The sequence below is a fragment of the Labrus bergylta genome, chromosome 19 (assembly GCF_963930695.1).
Source record: "Labrus bergylta chromosome 19, fLabBer1.1, whole genome shotgun sequence".
Classification (NCBI taxonomy): Eukaryota; Metazoa; Chordata; class Actinopteri; order Labriformes; family Labridae; genus Labrus; species Labrus bergylta.
The window spans coordinates 5,130,019-5,150,189 of record NC_089213.1 but is presented as its reverse complement, the minus strand read 5'-3'; the positions used below and the strand labels follow the sequence as shown (position 1 = coordinate 5,150,189).

The following is a 20,171-nucleotide window of genomic DNA, read 5'->3' as shown; positions in this document are numbered from 1 at the left end:
AACCACTTCCAGGGACAGAGGGGGTCCCCAGTCTCTCGCATCGTTATTTTGGGGGTCACAGGATGAAAAGTTTCAGAACCCCTGATCTAAAAGACTTTTGTTTTGAAGAGTTGTTTCCACAATGTGCTCTAATATGTTTAAGAGCAATGAGTTCTTGTTACGTAATAAAACACAAAGAAGTCGGCTTTATTTGGCAATGTTTAAGATTTTTATTGTTTTGGTTTTAAGTTAATTATGATCATAGTTTCCCCTACAAAGTACAGGCCTTCCTTTCCTGCGGAAACTCTTCCGATGGGTTTTAATCAGCATAAGCCAGTCCTTGAGTAGAGAGCTCTGCTTCAGAGAAGATGGCGCTGGGTGGCGGGGGAGAGGAGGGGATGGGGGAACCCGCTGCTGCTGAGACGCGACTTCATGGTGGACGTCCTCCATGACAATTCATTTCTTCTTTTCGGCCTTCTGTGCAGACTTGGTGACCTTTCCACCAGAGGCGAGCTTCTTGTCCACCGACTTGATGACACCGACGGCCACTGTCTGCCTCATGTCACGCACGGCAAAGCGACCTGGAGGAAGAGATGCACCAGCAGAGAGAGTCAGTTTAACATGAACATTATATATTGAATATCAATTCTTTAAATTGAATCAATAGGCGTACCATACGCAAAAGGAAAAATCAAAGAAAGCTTGACATCCGAGTGGCACTATTTTATTTATTTTATGCTTTAAATTTCCAATTTGGAATGTGTTTTTGTTATTTGATTGTTCATCTGTATGTGTCTAGATTTCTTTTACCAAACTTCCACCAAGTTAATGATACACCATTAAATCATTAAGGGTGCATACTTCACTATGTGAGTCATGTAAAAAACAACACAAAAATATATAAAATTATTACTTCTGTAGTGATCACATCAGAACACATATTCACTCATGTTTTGGTCTCCACCCACTCCTCATGGAAATATGATCAGTCCAGTGTGTCATTTTTACGCTTCATGAAATTTGACAGCAAATTTGGAGCGTTAATAATCGAAGAATTCCAGCAGTATAGAAAAACGACCAGACATAGGCTTTGAATAGCCATATATTCCTAATCACAGACATACACAGACGCCTAACTGTGTACATGCTACTCACCCAGTGGGGGATACTGGGAGAAGCTCTCGACACACATGGGTTTTCCAGGCACCATGGTGATGATGGCGGCGTCTCCAGATTTCAGGGCCTTGGGGTTGTCCTCAAGCTTCTTGCCAGAACGACGGTCGATCTTCTCCTTGAGCTCGCTGAACTTGCAGGCAATGTGAGCGGTGTGGCAGTCGAGCACGGGAGCGTAACCCTGGGAGATCTGGCCAGGATGGTTGAGGATGATGACCTGCGGAGGGAGGAAGGTTAAACTTGTGGAGCGGGTGGTGCTTGATAGAACCGAGTTATCTCAAAGAACAGAAGATTGAGGTATATTGTATTTGAATTGTCAACATTTTAAACAAATTTAAACACAACATTTTACAACCGTTTTTATTCATTGGGTAGTTCTTATTGCGGGATGAAAACTGAGTCGCCCTTCTCAGACTGCTTTTTTTTGCATCGTTAAGAGCCGTAACAAAGCTCAATGGTCATCCCGTCTTTGTACAATTATATTGATTCCACAAGGGTGTAATATTGGTGACCCATATATTGCATGTGGGTGGTTTGGAAGCATGGTACAGCAGGAGCTCCACATACACACAGTCAGGCCTGCGCGCACAGACACCGCTGCGCTCCCCAGCTGGTTCAACTGAAACCGCCTCTTCTTTGTTACTACCTCCGAGGATGGTACAGAGGGGTGACCCCATGTTCAGCACGTGGAGCATGCTTGAATCATAAATATTTAATATCGAGTTTAATTTCTGTTTCCAGTTTCAAGAATGAAAACTCATACTTAATCTGAAATAGCAGAGTTGTTTATGGATACAAATACTGACTTGGTTGGAATTTACCATATGTTTAATCACTAATACCTGTGTATTGTTTGGTTCTGTGTTTATCGTCTCACTCTTTCGATGAGTCTCACCTGGGCGCTGAAGTTATCAGCAGCCATGGGTGGGTCGTTCTTGCTGTCGCCGGCTACGTTTCCGCGGCGGATTTCCTTGACGGACACGTTCTTGATGTTGAAGCCGACGTTGTCGCCGGGCAGAGCCTCGGGCAGAGACTCGTGGTGCATCTCCACAGACTTCACCTCAGTGGTCAGATTAGGGGGAGCGAAGGTGACGACCATACCGGGCTTCAGGATACCCGTCTCAACACGGCCGACGGGGACAGTCCCGATACCTGAGGGCGGGAGAGGGAGCAGGAGGCAACATGTTTGTACATTCTCAACTTCAACATTATTGGTGCCCAAATTAGAGTAGTTTTAATGAGAGTCTTAGTTTTAAAACGAAGAAGAATTTATGGGCACAAGAGTTGCTACTTCGAGGAATACTCCTAGTAGATTTAGGGGTTGTTGTTTTTTTAATCTCTTCACAATTTTATTAGTGCCATGAATTTCTTCCCAAAGATTTATTTTTGGGCTTTTATAACAGATTCTGCTTTTTTCTGTCTGTTCCTTTGGCTTGCATGTTTTAATGTATTAAAGGAGCTATAACAATAAAGCTGAGCTGAGTTGAGTTGTCACAGCAACCGAAGTGATCCTCAGAATATGGGAAAATTTGTATACCATCAAATGAAATAACTCTTGGCTAGAATCAATATTGAAAGAGTGGATGTTATGACCTGGAGCCGCTTTCTCATTTAGCGAGTTGTTGAAGAACTCAAACGGCAGTCACTTTTAGATCTTTATCTCTTTTTGTCAATCTGAATGTGCACATTGTTTGGAGTCCACAGGAGTTTTTGTCATTTTTGGCATAAAAATGCAGCTGTTTGCGTTTACACATAGCCTAAAGAACTTACAGGTAGCCAAATCTCAGGAGTTTTTCAGGAGATTTCCGTATGTGTGAAAAGGGTTTAATTGGCTTGTAATAACCTGCTGATCCACCGTTGACAACTCCCACATTTACTGTTCCTGTTTGAGACTTTCAGGGCTGAGTCCACAGTTTGACTAACACAAAAAGCCTCCCTTTTCACTTGTAGCTGCTGGGGCTGTTTCTGCAACAGATATTAAGGTGAGCTACTCGACTTTGTGTCTCCTTCTTCGGTCTTGATATTTCACTATATCCTGCAGTTTGACTCGAGAGACGAAAGGGCCGATCAGAAACCTTTAAATTAACTATTTCTCAGAGAACCTGACTTTGCAGGTTTCATCTGTCTGTTAAAGGAAACGTCTTTATGTCATTCCAGTGGCTTGATAGCTTTTTCTGACTGTGCAAGACATTCCTCATGTCTTTTTTTTTTTTGACTTATCAAAGCAGAAACAAAGCGTCAGTGCTGGCAGGACATTTGACAGCTGTATTTTGGGAATGGTGGCAACGGCTGCCGATTACTTCTTGCCTTATATATTTATATTATATACTGCAGAGCACAAGCTCAGATGAGACCAAGAAGTTAAGTTGGGGCGATTTGATTTGTCTTTGCTGATATATTCTTTGTAAGGCATTTGATTGGATACTCATAAATAATTAAAGGAGAGCTGGTTGGTTTATAATGGTAGCTGTACACGTCTTGTACTCGCACTGAGAGAGGAGAAAATATGCAGAAAGTTATCTCTGGGGAACTTTATCTAAAAAACAAATAACTAACTGGTCAGCTCTTCTTTGTGCATTTAACATTTTTATTCACCTTGTGACTTTAAATTCATTGTGAAACATTTAATTTGACTTGTGCTGTGCTTCAAGGTGTTTGAAGTGATATAGAGAAACGTTTCAAGGTCTGTCTGCGTTTGATAGCATTTAAGACCAGTTTTTTAAAACTTTTTATTTCTTTGAGTATGCAGTGATGCATGTCTGGAAAGTTCTTCAGGTGATGTTGAGATTAGTTTGTAATGGCTGAAGTGTGGAGTAACACGAACGTTACAAACATGAAACCATTCTTTAGCTTACAGAAAAAGAGCGGTAAGAATTATTCATGAAGAGGACTACAGAGAGCACACCAACAGGCAGGATTATTGAAATGTAAAGATTTAGTTGAATCACAGACACTCGTAGTTCTGTTCAGAGTGAATAGCAGCATAAAGTTTTCCCAGAAAATCCTCAAAATTTGTTTGTTTTTAGTTTTGAAGATGAAGAACATATTTTATTTTCAGTATTAGTTTGCAAGGACAACTTGAAGACAGAGGTGTATTTCTGCTGTTGGAATCAAACTGTGGACTTCTTTAAAGAAAGATGTTTCACTTTAAGAAAATGAACAAGGAGTTACATGAATTTGAAGCTAGTGTGTTTTTTGTGTTCTTTCCTCTTTATTTATGTGGCAGTGAAGTCAAAAACTTTTTTATGTAGCTGTGGTATTGGTGGCCGAATGCTTGTAATTGGACAGACCATCCAGATATCTCGTTTTTTTCTTTGAGTGAGGGGCGTGCTCCTTTACAAACAAAGATGATGATAAAATTGTGAATTGTTTTCTGTGAATGTTGTGCGTATTGCAATGTGCAGAACGAATCAAATGAAATACAGTTATACCGTATATTGAACATTTAGGGGACTAGTGATGCAGTTTCATAGGTTGTATGTAGGGTCCTTTACTTCCAATGAGGTCTGACGAGGTGAAATAACCCGACACTCCTTACCGCCAATCTTGTACACGTCCTGCAGGGGAAGACGCAGAGGCTTATCGGTGGGGCGGCTCGGAGGCAAAATGGAGTCCAGAGCCTCAAGCAGTGTGACGCCATTTGCTCCACCTTCTTTGCGCTCAATCTTCCAACCTTTGAACCAGCTCATCTGGTGACAGGGAGAGAGAGAGGAGAAGACGAGTAACAGAGTGAGAGAAAGTTAAAAGTATAAGTCCTAGTGAAGTATCTGATGTGGGAATGCAAAGAGTAAACAGTCAAATTGTCAAAGAAAAAAGTAGAACATTTATAACTTGAAGTTGGTATGTAGAAAGTCTCCCACCTTCTCACTGGCCTCCAGCATGTTGTCTCCGTGCCATCCAGAGATGGGGACGAAGGCGACAGTGCCGGGGTTGTAACCGATCTTCTTGATGTAGGTGCTCACTTCCTTAGTGATTTCCTCGAAACGCTTCTGGCTGTAAGGGGGCTCTGTGGAGTCCATCTTGTTGACTCCAACGATGAGCTGCTTCACACCCAGAGTGTAAGCCAGCAGGGCATGCTCACGGGTCTGACCGTTCTTGGAGATACCGGCCTCAAACTCACCGACACCGGCAGCAACGATCAGCACAGCGCAGTCAGCCTGAACAGAGTATTTCATAGATCATGTACGTGCTTTTAATAGATGAATTATAAGTCATAAATCTATAGGAGGCATGTTAAAAGTGCATCTTCACCTGAGATGTACCGGTGATCATGTTCTTGATGAAGTCCCTGTGTCCAGGGGCATCAATGATGGTCACGTAGTACCTGCTGGTCTCGAACTTCCACAGAGCGATGTCGATGGTGATACCACGCTCACGCTCGGCCTTCAGTTTGTCCAGCACCCAGGCGTACTTGAAAGAGCCTTTTCCCATCTATTGAAGGTTAAGAAAACACAGAAAAGATTGAATTTACCATACAGTATATTTGAAAAAAAGCTTATTATAGGCAAGAGGCAAAATTTCCCTTTACAGTATCACCTGATATAGCTCTCCAAAACACCTCTAATATTTGATAGATACGTTGGGAATACCTGATTCAACCTGAACACTGTATTCTGCCAACCAAATCTTCACAAATAACCTTCAAGTACTACACGAAAAGAATACATGACATTGCATGAAGTATACGCATGCATATTTATGAGGTTGCTCATTTACAGTCGCAGCAAAGCTAAACTTGTAAACCATAATTGGTGTAATAAGACTTCCTTAAGCAATCATACTTCCTGCAGATTATCTTTTGAAAGATTGACCCCTTGTGTAGTATCTGTGTAATTATAACTCTTCAAAAGTGTATGCATGTAGGCCAGGGCAACTTTGGTCACAGCAAGGGCCACATTCATTTAATTCTCACTGCCAGGGGGCCAAATTGTAGCATACAAAAAAACGATTACAGTCAATCATGTCTCAAATTTAACTCAACATATACCACTGATCAAATATTATTATGCACATATTTCTGGTTTTTAATGATTTCAATGCAGATTTTTGTCATGTTTTCGTCATGTTTCCAATTAATCGACCTGAGGGCCACGTTGAGGGTTGATGGGGGGGGGCCGCCAGTTGCCCACCCCCTGACAGGCTATATAAACACATTAGTGAGTCAGACAGTACACCTTTTCCTACAGCAGGTGGCAGTTTTAACCAAGTAATGTCTGAGGGCAGTTGCATCCACCACACCCGCCCCCCCCCACACACACACACACACACACACGCACACGCACACGCACACATTCATGAACCAGAGGACGCACTGCCTCTGCATTCATGAGCGCATATGCCGTATGCAGCCCAATGTGTCGTGATTCACTTTATTGAATTCATGCTTCTCACAACAACAAACCTCGGCTGCCTCTTTCTCGAACTTCTCGATGGTTCTCTTGTCGATTCCTCCGCACTTGTAAATCAGGTGTCCGGTGGTGGTGGACTTGCCGGAGTCGACATGGCCAATGACCACAATGTTGATGTGGACCTTTTCCTTTCCCATTTTTTTTTTGATTTACTGGGTCAGCAAAAAGAACACGGGAAGGAGTTACGTGACTCAGTACAAATCAAATATCACATATGTTTTTAATTCCCCTTTCGTTGAATGGTGGAGACAGCCGTGTTGCCATGGCTTTAGTGAAAAAATAATGTTGCCATGACTACAATCAGCTCATTTACTGGTCGTTTGATCTTAATGTAAACACCGGGGGGGGGGGGCGACGACGATTCTGTTAATTTGTACATAATTTACGTCACAAAAGACACTTAACATGTTGAAGAGGGATGGCCAGTGACGCGAATTTATCATAATTAAGTTGACATTAAATCTGCCCCGTGATATATCTCCACCCTGTCATAACTGCGGCACAAGACGTTAGCTGAGTCAACTGACGAGTGGTGTTAAAAACAGGCTGTGGTGTAAATCAACATCGAGTCTATGGAATTTCATCGACTATTTTAAGTGACATAAAGAGTTAGGAAATGGTCGCTTCCTATTCTAGTGTCGTTATGAGTGTAGAGGGGGAAGGGGGGGGGGGGGGGCCGGGGTGAGTCAGGCGCCATGTGCTCGTTGCCGGTTAACGGCCTCCATGTTGCGCCGCCCCGACGGCGCAGAGCCGCCATGTTGTTACTGACTGATGCAGATGCGCGCACACGACAGCCAGCAGTAGGGAGGAATGATGCGCGTTCACGACAGCAAAAAGAAAGGACTATAATGACTGGCAGAAAACTCTACACATTGCTCTATTTCATATTATTGCTTCCTCCTGGATTTTTTAGTTTTTTTAAGACATACTGGTGTTTTGAGCCTCAAGGACAAAGCTGAGTCACATGCTGTATTCTTCTCGGATATGAAAAGCATAAGGTGAGATAGCATGTTTACCTTTATTTTTTAGCCTAACCAAAACATGTAAAGATAGCTCAACAACATCTGGCTTAGTCTGGTCTCAGTCATGCTGATTTTACTGAATAGTTTGATTGTTTTTTTGCTCTACGCACCTGCTCAGCTCATATTTAAACATGCATTTTTTTTAGAAAGCTAACCCTTTTCTTTTAATAAGGAGATGACATTAAACTAACCTGTGTCCTGCAATGAAGACGTCCCCTGATAAAGAGCGGAGAGAGAAAAAAGGACAGAATGTGTTCCGTTCAGACTTTTTATACCGAACCAAGGAGAGGGAGGGCTGTGCATGTTCTCTTGTTGCTGTCAGACTAAACTAAGGGGTGCTATTGGCTGGGAAAGCATAACTCCTATCGAGGCGATTGGATGGCAAGTGCATCACTGGACACAGATAGCATGGTCAAAAACAGCTGCAACAGAGACACAGGCTCGCCTATGACAGTCAAAACAATACCAACCGCAGCAGTGAAGGACAAAGACAAGCCAATTACAATTTTTTCGAAGACATTTATTTTATTAGTTACCAGCAGCTTTCTTTCCAATTAAATTTTGTGGCATTTTAAACATTAAGATACAGTTCTAAACCATTTCCAACTTAAACTGAACTGAGAAGAAGCACTGTCATCCGATTCGTGAAGTTGACAATGCCACAAAGTTCTTTTTTCCTGCGAAAACTTTTGCGATGAGTTTTAATCAGCATAAGCCAGTCCTTGAGGAGGGAACTCTGCCTCAGAGAAGATGATCCAGGGTGGGGGTAATAGAGAGGGGTAGGTGTGGCCCGCTGCTGCCGGCACACATCGCGTTGCTGGATGTCCTGCACGATCATTCATTTCTTCTTCTGGGCCTTCTCTGCAGCCTTGGTGGTCTTTCCGCTCACATCCTTGGTATCAACTGCCTTGATGACACCGACAGCAACCGTCTGCCTCATGTCACGCACAGCGAAACGACCTGGGAACACAAGAGGTGAGCAGTCAGTATCAACAAGTAAGTGTACTCGCACAAATATTTATAAGAAATGTTTAAGGCATCAAAATTAAGCATTTAGGGTGAATAACATACCGAGGGGAGGGTAGCTGGAGAAGGGCTCCACAACCATGGGCTTCTGTGGGGTCATTTTGACGATGGCGGCATCTCCAGACTTGACGAACTTGGGGTTGTCCTCAAGCTTCTTGCCAGAACGACGATCGATCTTCTCGATGAGCTCGACGAACTTGCAGGCAATGTGAGCGGTGTGGCAATCCAGCACAGGTGCGTACCCAGCATTGATCTGTCCAGGGTGGTTCAGGATGATGACCTGTAGGAGAAGAAAGTGTTAAATCTCATGCTTCTTATCAAACTACTACAACATTTTGTATTCACACTATAGCGCGCAGTTCTCGAATACAAACCTGGGCATTGAAGTTAGCAGCCCCCTTGGGTGGGTCGTTCTTGCTGTCGCCAGCTACGTATCCACGACGGATTTCCTTGACGGACACGTTCTTGATGTTGAAGCCGACGTTGTCACCGGGCACAGCCTCGGGCAGAGACTCGTGGTGCATCTCAACAGACTTAACCTCAGTTGTCAGCATGGGGGGAGCGAAGGTGACGACCATACCGGGCTTCAGCAGACCAGTCTCAACACGACCGACGGGTACTGTTCCAATACCTGAAGGGGAATACAGTGGTTGAGTACTGAACAGCAGCGATGAACTTGTGTTATTAATACTCCTGTCTTTTCAATCCTTACCGCCAATTTTGTAGACGTCCTGCAGGGGCAGACGGAGGGCCTTGTCTGTGGGGCGGGAGGGTGGCAGGATGGCATCAAGAGCCTCCAGCAGGGTGGTTCCGCTGCCATTACCTTCTTTGCGCTCAACCTTCCATCCCTTGAACCAGCTCATCTACAAGTACATTCAAAAATGTGATTAGAAACTGGTCCATGTCAAATCAACTTGGTCCATTTCTGGAGTTTGTCAAATAGCCTCACCTTCTCACTGGTCTCCAGCATGTTGTCTCCGTGCCATCCAGAGATGGGGACGAAGGCGACAGTGGCGGGGTTGTAACCGATCTTCTTGATGTAGGTGCTCACTTCCTTAGTGATTTCCTCGAAACGGGCCTGGCTGTAAGGGGGCTCTGTGGAGTCCATCTTGTTGACTCCAACGATGAGCTGCTTCACACCGAGGGTGAAGGCCAGCAGGGCATGCTCACGGGTCTGACCGTTCTTGGAGATACCGGCCTCAAACTCACCGACACCGGCAGCAACGATCAGCACAGCGCAGTCAGCCTGAACAGGGGAACAAAACAAAAATATTTAGATGTAAATCAAAATACATGGAGACAATTAAATTCTGTAATTGCATGACGCTGCTGAATTTACCTGAGATGTACCGGTGATCATGTTCTTGATGAAGTCCCTGTGTCCAGGGGCATCAATGATGGTCACGTAGTACCTGCCGGTCTCGAACTTCCACAGAGCGATGTCGATGGTGATACCACGCTCACGCTCTGCCTTCAGTTTGTCCAGCACCCAGGCGTACTTGAAGGAGCCCTTGCCCATCTGCAGAGAAATAATCAGTCAATTTTTCCCATTCAAAAGCAACAAAAGATGTTAAAACGCAGCTGATGCATTACTCAATAATGCTCTTTTTAGACTTCATTTTTAATATTAAGTTGCTGAAACTCATTTCTTGGTCTTTTATAATTCAATGTGCATATTTATGCATTTATTATAAATGTCACATTATGTATGCATTTCCACACATTGCCTTTGAACCACAGCCATAGGACTCTGCTCTTAATAACTGCTCAGTCACCACCAGTGACGTCGCGCTGTAAGCCCCGCCCAGCGTGCGCGCTCCCGACTGCTACATTCGTGCAGGGCTTGTGAGGGAGGCATGCAGGCGCCGCCATCTTGAATCTTAACAGTTTCAAGAAGGATAAACCCCAAAAATTAAATACATATTAAAACTGCTTTTACCTCGGCGGCTTCCTTCTCGAACTTCTCGATGGTTCTCTTGTCGATTCCACCGCATTTGTAGATCAAATGTCCGGTGGAGGTGGACTTGCCGGAGTCGACATGGCCAATGACCACGATGTTGATGTGGACCTTTTCCTTTCCCATTTTAGTTTCTGTCAAAAAAAGAAAGTAAACGGTTAGTTAACGGTTATGACGTTACCGCGTAAACCTCCCACGTACACGTCATCAGCTAAACGAGACAAAAAAAAAAAAAAGTGAGCCGTGACACCTCACACCCGGCTTCCTTTACACACTATTCACACCGTGTTTCATAGAAAAATGTCATCGTTTTCTTACTTAATCCTCATTTTAATAACATTTTCAACACTTTCAGCTTTTATATAAACCCGCATTTCCGCTCAGTTTTGTTTATAAAGCAGAAACAGGCGGAGGCAGGTAGGCCTCACTCGGGCCACAGGCCAAGGCGAGACACGTGTTACTCCATGGGCCACGTCGTAATAAAGTTACAATAAGTCTGCCAAATAATCCACGGCTATTTCGTCCCGTCACCAAACACTTGTCAGCGGGCAAGGCGGGCAGTTGTTTCACGGAGGGCCAAGAGAGTAAGAAATGCCATCGGACCATCTTCGTGCCAATGCTTCCCTAGCCCCCCTCCTCCTCTTTGTTCCTTTCCCCCCACACACACACACACACACATTCTCTACACCCATGTCATCTCTTTTGTCTAAGAAAAGTTCAACACTACTTCTTATTTAACGCATAATATACATAACACATCTCCAACAACAAACAGTCACGCAAAAAAAAAAAAAAAAGAGAAAATCCGTAATAAATCTACAGGTTTGTGTTAAGTTACATAACCTACAAGGCAAAGTTTCCACATGTAAAACGATAAAAAATTTAAATATTTAAATTACAAACTTCTAGGTCAGGTTTGTTATCTTCTAAACAAGTCGAAGGCCCGTGTCCTACTTTAGAGCTAATTAATGAATCAGAGCTGGAACTCACCGGTGTTTCTGGGTATTCACGGCCAAAGCTGCTGCCCCTAGCCAGGTAACAGAAAGAGGGAGATTCGGGGCGGACTGGGAGGTTTTATACCGAATGGGAGGCGGCCTCACTTCCCGTCACCCTCCCCGGTGCAGACCCCGCAAATCACACGCATTCCTGCAAAAAACGTCAGCACGCTGCCGGATGAACCGCCTGAAACATGCATGATGTTCTCACCACGAGTGTGTTTTATTTGTTGTAACTATCGATAACAGAAACACCACGATGGTGACAGGGATACAAAAAATGTAAAAAAAAAAAAAAAAAATTACAGGAGTCTGTTGTATGGAGGACTAAAAGTGCCAAAATTAAATATGTAAATATGTCATTAATTAAATTATTAAATGTGTATTCAATTATTTAATATTGGAAATAAATCAACAAATATATAAATAAATATATAATTTATGTTATTAATTTATTATTAATAATTAATGTGTTATTAAATAATTATTTAGATGTGTCATTAATTATTTAAAATTGGTAATATATAAATAAAGAACTAATTTATGAAATACATAAATAATTAAATAAATAGTGGAATAAATAGATGTGTTTTTACATAGAATGAATGAACATTTTTAATAATTATTTAAAATGTTAATTCTTGTAAAAACACATTATTTATTTCATTATTTCATGTTTCCTGCTCCAGCAGTGCATCATGAAATAACTTTAGTTATTAGTTGAGTTATTTCTTACAAACTATTTCACAACTTCGTGACCTTATGTGATCCGTGCCGGTTGCACTGGAAGTTGTTCACGACTTCCTGATTTGAAGAAAAATATTTTTTTAACCTGACAGAAAAGATTAAAATCAATAAACTTGAACAAGATTGAATAGGCAATACATTTATTGAAATGATATTTGAAAAAATGTATCTACACCTTATTATATTTTTTATTTGTACAAGGTTTCAAAGAGGAATTTTTTACTTTTAAGATAGGAAAAACAATTGCAAGGACACATAACATATAGGTCAAACACATTTAATTACCGTACAGAATAATAAACCGATTTTGAAAGTAAGAGCCAATACTGAGGCCGATGTTTACACTCAGAAACAAAAATGGTGGAAACTTAATTCCAAAAAACATTGTTATAAATGATCCAAAACTATGTCTCAGGATGGTTTGATAAATATAAAATACCTCTAATCTGTAGGGCTAGAAACGTGTAAAATACACCAACGCGTATCGGCTCGCTCCTTGTTCAGGGTGTTGTGACACACCAAGACAAAGAGAGTAACTATTATGATTATTCTGAACCTGGATCATTTCTATTAATGTGTTTTTTTTTGGTCTTAAGTATTCCCTTACATGAGAAACAGTGGTTTAGGGGATACCAGAAGCGCTCTTGTTATCGTTCTTAAAATTTAGCGGATTGTAGATTTTCAATACCTCATAATTATTCACTGATTTTGTTATAAGATGGTCAACAAATGTGTTCAAGTCACTTTTCAACAATCATTTGATAAAATAATATATGAGCTATTTTAACGTCTGTGTTATCACCTATTACCCACTAACAAGCCCACCACTTTGCTTGACCCCCGCCCTGCCTCCCTCTGTCACCCACCCACTGGTAACACTGAGACGACTCATCAGCCTGACAAGATTAACTTAAATCCCAACGAGATTTACATTCAAACAGAGCCTGAAAAGATGAACTCATGCCGTTTTCCGAGACACCTTATCTGCCACTCGTTTACATTTAGAACAGATGCATGCATGTTTGATTGAATTTAATGTTAATGTCTCTCCGGGTAACCTGGTTCATTTTAAGATAAGATAATCCTTTATTTATCCCAAAACGGGGAAATTTACATTGTTACAGCAGCAAAGAGCAAAGATTGCAAACAAAAAGTGAACACAGTGCAATTTAAATTAAAAAAAAGAAAAATTAAGAATGTACTAAAAAATAGATTAAAAAAAAAAATAGATCAGATGAGCTGTAGTTTTGACAAAAATGCATAAAGTAAAAAAAAATGTTGTTTTAAAGAAACGCAAAGGCCTGTTTGGTAACTGGGATGCTACCTGGAGTTCAGGAGGTCAGATTCGGCCTCTTCCTCCACCATCACTTTGGCATTTTTCCCAGTTTGGGTGCAGCTGGCATTCTCTGCTACTCTCTTTCACACGAGCATATTCCATACACACACTAACTACTGGCCCGGCTTTCCCCACAGTTCAGGTAACAGCCGCTTGGACTTGGCAGCTGCTGCTTTCACTCAGCGGAAAGCAGAGCGACCATGAGGGGAAGGGAGAGAAGTGTGAGCGAGCGAGGGAGGGGAGGACGAGAGTCGGGCTGGGGGAGACGTGAAGACAGGAGGGAAGAGATAACACGTCCGAGGGGTAAGAATAGAGCGGCAACTTGCAGATAGTCGTAAAATGTGAGCGTCAGAACGGTTGTTTCCGGCTGGAGTCAAAGAAAAACAAATTCATGTGATTTAAAAAAGCGTAGAAAGAGAGTGCATGTATTAAAAGGTACCTCAGTTATTGTCACTCTGCTACTTCCAGTATTCTCTTAACTGTTTTAAGTACACACAAATGACCTGTTGAACAACGCCCTGAATCAGCCACGGGTCTCAACGAACATTGAAAAGCATTAAGCCCTGACTTCAATTGTTGCCACAGTGTTGAACGGCTGCCATTCATATCCAGAGGCTTAAAAATGTGGTCGGTGCCGGTTTAAAGAGTATACGGTATGTGGCACTCCTGTGACCTGGCTAAAAGCTCTGGTCAACAAATGTGTCACATTATATCATTCTTCTCTTGGAGCATTTTTGGTTGTTATTGTCTTCATCTGGGAGTTTCTGACTCGGTGTCCTTGTGAATAAGTGACATCAACCACCACCGATACTAGATTTAAAAAAAAGTCCAACTGTTGATGCCGCTTCTGCTTCCTGAGAAGTCACAACAACGTCAAAAAAAATCTGATAATTCTACATCTAAGAGGTTCAACCTTTAGAGAAGATTGGCTCTTCATAGAGAGAGAGAGGGTCAGGTTCCTCCAATACAACAACTCTCTTTTGTCGTCATTGGGAATTTGTCAAATGATTATAATGTCAATGCGCCTCTCTTCAAAAGACAATAAACAGGGAACATTCAGAGGGAAATCTTTCCATATTCAAACCTCTTTTTGACGTTATTTTTGGTGAGCTACTAGTGTGAACACAGACAGCTGAATTTTTCACTCAAACTTTATCCGGAAAAATTTCCCTTCCTGCGCCATGGTAAAAGAATTTTTGGAAGTTGTGTTGAACTTGAATGCAGTACGGCATATTCAGGAAAAAAAATTCAGAGCATGTGGGAGGGAGTGAAGACGTTCATATCCTACGACTGGTGTTCAATCAATCGATCAATTTTTATTTGTATAGCGTCAACTCATAACAAGTGTTATCTCGAGACACTTTACAAAAAGCAGGTAAAATACCTTACTCTTTGTCTGTTAACATTACAGAAGAGCAGGTAAAAAGACCTTACTCATTGTTAAGTTACAAAAAGCAGGTAAAAGACCTTACTTATTGTAGTTGTGTTGTACTGCATGTTGGGGAAACTGCTTCATATGTTTTCTTCCTGCCAGTACATTCTTCTAAAAAGGCATAAACTGTCATCATTATATCCACAGACTTTGTTGCTCGACTGACGTCTTGGTGTGTCGTCGACTTCACATCATGGTTTGCCTCCTTCATTTCAGGGGCAGGCTCCTGTACATTTACAGGAGTGCATGTGTAAAAACAGCCTTATGTTCCTATGTTGGTGGTTGGGATTCCTCATTGCAAAATAAAGAAGGAAAATCTATTTTTAGTCTTATCTCTAATCTCTGCTTTGCTACAGGTCAGCCCACATTCAAATTTTGAAACCACTGAGCTACACTACAGTTTGTATGTCTTTAGTCAAGGACAATAACCGACAAAATCTGAATTTGAGCGTGTTATTTTTTTACTTCTTATCATGCCTGTGACGCTGCTCTGCTTGAGACATCCACTCCAGTGCTGCTCCTTTCTGCTCGGTCTAGTTGTACTTCTGTGGATTCAGCTGAGTGCGTGTAACACTTTGAGTCCAAGACAAATTTCCCCAAGGGGACAATAAAGTGTATCATATCGTATCCTATCCTATCACATGGTATCGTATCGCATTGCATCGTCATCACTTGTGCTTCTAGCCACCTGTCTGCATACGGTTTAAAATGGTTTCTTTTGGATATTAAAATAAATATTTGGAATTATTTGAAAATAAATCCCAACGTAGAAAATGTTTATACTACATATCCATTTCAAAGTTTCCATCATGGCGTATCTAATGATTTTACCTGGGAATAAACATTATTTGTAAATCATTAACGTTATCTGCCGTCCGTTTCGGCCTTTATACTGTACAGGGTTACTGGTTGGTTAAACACAGATGGTAAACCTGTCATTTTTACAGTAACAGCTTTCCAAAAGGGCCACAAAGATGTGGAGAGGCCTCTTCACCTGCATCATAAAGGATTCTCCCTCGAGGGAATCAGAATCACTGTCACCAAACAAACATGGAAAAGGGAGATAAATATATGAATATAATTAGATCTTTATGGATGAGCGAGACAAAGCAGTAAAGAAAGAGACGTGAACAGGGAAGTCTGGTGACAGGACGTCCTGCTCAGCCAACAAAGGGTGGAGCAGAGATACTTGGCAGAGACCCAGACGTGAGCTCAGAGTTCAGGGTGACATGTAGACACCAAAGTACTTGACCTGTTCAGAGAGAGGAGGGGAGGTGCTAAAGCTCTGTCTTTCACACCAAGCTAGAGTATATTACATATCATTTAACTCATGAATAACATCTCGCGGTTTTAGCGTTCATATTTTAGACAAAAGAAATGTTTCATTTTTCACACTTCCCTTCAGAAGCCCTGAGCGGACCGGCGTCCTTACATTTTATTTTCTCCGTTGTCCTGTGATAACAAGTCGTTTCAGGTTGTCTTCTAAAGAGCTCCACTCAGTTATCTCGTATCACCTGTGCTCGCCGCGTCCTATCTGTAAGGCCCTTTAGTGGTTTCCTTCACACGCTCCTTGTGGGGAGGCTGGGGTCCGGGTTTGGATCCGACCTGTGGCTCCTTTCCTGCGTGTTGTTCACCGCTCTCTTTCTCTCTCTCTCTCTCTCCTCGGTTTCTGACATCTAACCTGTTCTCCCAAGAAAACAACAAATCATGATCTCAGAAAATAACTGAAATTAACTTATCATGGGAAAATCAGCGCTGTTATGTTGAGATTATTTAGTGGAGATCTTTAGAAAAATGGTCTTTTCACTCTGTCTCTGTGGAAAACATAATAACTAAATTGTCTGGATGTATGTCCGCTGAGGGTTTCCGTATACTTCTCTAATGTGGAGTGCCAGATGGGATAGTTTGATTTGAACACAACATAATGTCAGCATGCTTCCACACTCACAACGGCAACGACGTTTATCAGGTAGAATTTATTTCAAATACACCACGATAGGTCCGGCTGCTGGCATGCATTCATTAAAATTCTCCCAGTTGGTGATCAAAATGAAATCTTGACCTGGAATAGAAGTCAGACGATCACTAAAGCTGACAGAGAGAGAGACGTGAGTGTGTGGACTTCATCGCACGCCAATCCATCCAACTACTGGTGACATCTTTGTCTTAAAAACTGTGAAATTCAATCTCATGGTGGCAGAAGAGGAAAAAGTCTTGATATCACCAACGTTTGCAGGATTCAACTGACTGACTCCATGAATGTCTGCAGAAAATGTCATTGTGTTATAGTTGTTGAGATATTTGAGTCGGGATGCCTGTCACCGTGGCTCAAACCACACACATGAACTCTAAATGTTTGAATGTGTGTGCAGACTATAGAGCTTCTTATGATGACTGAACAAAATACAACAGCTGTGTTCTTATTTCAGCCACTAAGAGGAGAAGGGAATGTGTGAGTGTGTATATGTGTGTGTGTGTGTATTTGTGTGTGTGTTTTTTAAAGGGAGTGTGTGATTCAACAGGCCGGCTGGCAGTCGGTCCCTCGCAGGGCGTCAGTGATGAGTCATTGGGTAATGATTGGTAGTCATGACAACAGTAGAGAGCTGAAAATGTTAACTAACTGAGAAAAAAGAACTGTTTTTTTTTTCAGTACAGAGAGATGTAAAGTTTTTACAGACATACCTAAATGTTTTTGAGGAAGTGTTTAGCTTTGATCAGAGAACTTGAGGGTATGGACCAAGGTGTGGTCATTGGTCTGGTTTCTGGAGAGGTGCCAGGTCACTTCCTGACTGCCAAGGTGCCCTTGAGCAAGGCACCGAACCCCCCAACAGCTCACCAAGAGCCGCTCCTCACTCTGACATCTCTCCATTAAGATGTCTTGTGTGTATTTAGGGCCTATATGTGTGTGAGTGACACGTCTCCCAATAACAGAGTGTACACTTGAACTTTTTGCACCTTTTGTGGTTACATAAAAATATTAACATTTTACAATTTTCTCCCTTTCAGGCTCAACAGCCCTGAGCTCAGCCGCTGATGATGGACGATGAAGTCTTGAAGAAGGAGTTCCACTTCATCCCAAAGATGTCGGACCAGGTTGATTGTGAGACGGAGAGTCAAGTTCTTCCACACCAAAGTGTCTCCTCGTCAACATGTCTTTGTCCAGGGGAGCACTGAGATGAAGAAACATCTGTTCCCTCAAAGTTAGGAGCTCGCCATTTGTCTGACTGACACACAAGGGAAGGCTCACAGTTTCACCTGTGAGGGCTTAAAATAAACATGCTTAAATAAACGGGTCAACACATCAGAAAACTTGAACAAAAACAGCATCCAGATAAAAAGGCTAACAGAAATCAAACTTTTCACTGATGAGGTCAGAATCAGGAGAGAACCAGATAGGAGGGTCACTGGAAGACCTTCAATAAGGGGGGACATGGAGATTTGGGAACCATTTTTAGATAACATGATATTCTTACTAAAAGTTGATACTGTTAACTCTGTAACATCAATAAATTTGTAAGAGAAATCACTCGTTGGTAAAAGTATTAATGCCTGTGGCCGAGTGGTTCATGTCTGTACCGCATGTACAGAGGCTGTAGTCCTCGAAGCGGATGCATCCCCCGGTTCAAATCCAACCTGGGGCTACTGCATATCGCCCCCCCTCTCTCCCTGATTTCCAGCTCTATCCACTATATCTCTACAAAAAAAAAAATCTAGAAAAAAAAGGTATTAATGAAACACATAATCGGGGTTTGCAGGTCGGCATTATTTATTTATTTATTAAAAAAGTTATTTAGGTTATTCAGGTTGAGAAGCTCTCATCAAAGAACAGTGGACACACATCTGTATCAACATGCTGAAGGCCAACATTTTCACTTGTTTTTTTAACTTTGATTTATTTAGTTTGTATTTTTTACTGTTTTAAATCTGAGGATTTTATGCTTTGTCTTTTTTGATTTTCTGTCTTTGTGAAGCACTTTGAAACAGTCTCTGAATGGTTACCGTCATCAGCAGATAATAAACATACAGAGAGTATTTGATGTTGTGCAGTTAAAATATATCGAAGGTGATATGTGAGGTGTGATCCGCTGCATTAAGTACAGAGTGATACTTCAGAGTCGTCTTTGTCTGCCAGTTTGGAGACAAATGACACTATGCCTGCATGAGTGGGAGCAGAATAAAAAAGCTGACTGATTCTTATTGATGCCAACATTCAGAAGGAAAAAAAAAAATCCCACTGTTCTCGCATTCATGTGGATGGAGGCAAAGTTTCACTTGATCTGAATGTAAACGTGAAATCACTGTATGCCAAGACAATCTGCACCCAGGTGGGAAACACTTCATGCTAATAAAGCACATTTGCAACACAGAGCAGGTTCCTCGTCTCCTGTTGTCTGCAGCTCCACACTTGCAAACATGCGATTCACACTTGCAAACAAAGTAGTCACATTTGGTGTCCTGTGTAGAGTCTGCATTCTTTTGTTTCTCATCCTGGGGTGGGGGGGTGTTTATCACATGCATATCATTGCCTCCAGGGTTGATGGATACTTGGCTTCTTCTTCAGCGGCTGCAGTCACCCTCCTCTGGCTGTGATTGCATCTTCAAACTAATCTATAGGAGGGGGCAGGGGGTCTCTCTCTGTCTCTGAATCCCTCTTTCAAGATTTATTTTATAGTTAGAATCTGTAAAACCTCTGTAAATCCTGTATTAACAAATAAATTACTTTTTTTTGTAGCAAATTGCTCGACTCAGCAATGCAGTTCATTTCCGTCCTCCTAAGTTGTGAAAGGAACTGAAGAGTGTAATAATGAAACTGAAAACTCAGAGTGAATAAAGACTGATTAGGAGATAAGTGTTATCAACATTGTATTGAGCCGAAGAAGCAAAACTTTAGAAGCTTTTTGGAAACTGATTATACATAAATCCACGTACTTGAAGGTGAATCCCAAGTTACGTGTATTTTTGTAACGAGTTTCCATCTTACATAAAATCCCTTAAAGTTGTAACAATGAAAAGGCAAGGAAACTTTACAGTTTTATAGAAAATCACAAGTGATTTATTCAATTACTTATATTATTTCATTTGTTGGTCCTTTTATG

General features: G+C 41.8%; 2 protein-coding genes and 1 long non-coding RNA gene across 3 annotated transcripts; 1 reads left to right on the top strand and 2 right to left on the bottom strand.

The window, feature by feature from the left end:
• Positions 1-185: 185 nt before the first annotated feature.
• On the bottom strand, positions 186-7,922 carry LOC109994071 (elongation factor 1-alpha). Its single transcript, XM_020647230.3, has 8 exons — positions 7,774-7,922; positions 6,554-6,712; positions 5,404-5,583; positions 5,013-5,309; positions 4,691-4,841; positions 2,048-2,304; positions 1,135-1,369; positions 186-560 (listed from the first exon to the last, which is right to left on the bottom strand). Exons 2-8 carry the CDS (start codon positions 6,695-6,697, stop codon positions 436-438), a joined length of 1,389 nt encoding a protein of 462 aa, XP_020502886.1. The 5' UTR covers positions 6,698-6,712; positions 7,774-7,922; the 3' UTR covers positions 186-435.
• Positions 7,923-8,081: 159 nt separating this feature from the next.
• On the bottom strand, positions 8,082-11,713 carry LOC109994072 (elongation factor 1-alpha). The gene is made up of 8 exons (XM_020647231.3): positions 11,556-11,713; positions 10,548-10,699; positions 9,948-10,127; positions 9,558-9,854; positions 9,321-9,471; positions 8,983-9,239; positions 8,654-8,888; positions 8,082-8,542 (listed from the first exon to the last, which is right to left on the bottom strand). Exons 2-8 carry the CDS (start codon positions 10,689-10,691, stop codon positions 8,421-8,423), a joined length of 1,386 nt encoding a protein of 461 aa, XP_020502887.1. The 5' UTR covers positions 10,692-10,699; positions 11,556-11,713; the 3' UTR covers positions 8,082-8,420.
• LOC136177132 (uncharacterized) lies at positions 8,448-19,441 on the top strand. The gene is made up of 2 exons (XR_010664780.1): positions 8,448-8,578; positions 18,082-19,441. It is a non-coding gene; the product is annotated as an uncharacterized lncRNA (long non-coding RNA).
• Positions 19,442-20,171: the final 730 nt, after the last annotated feature.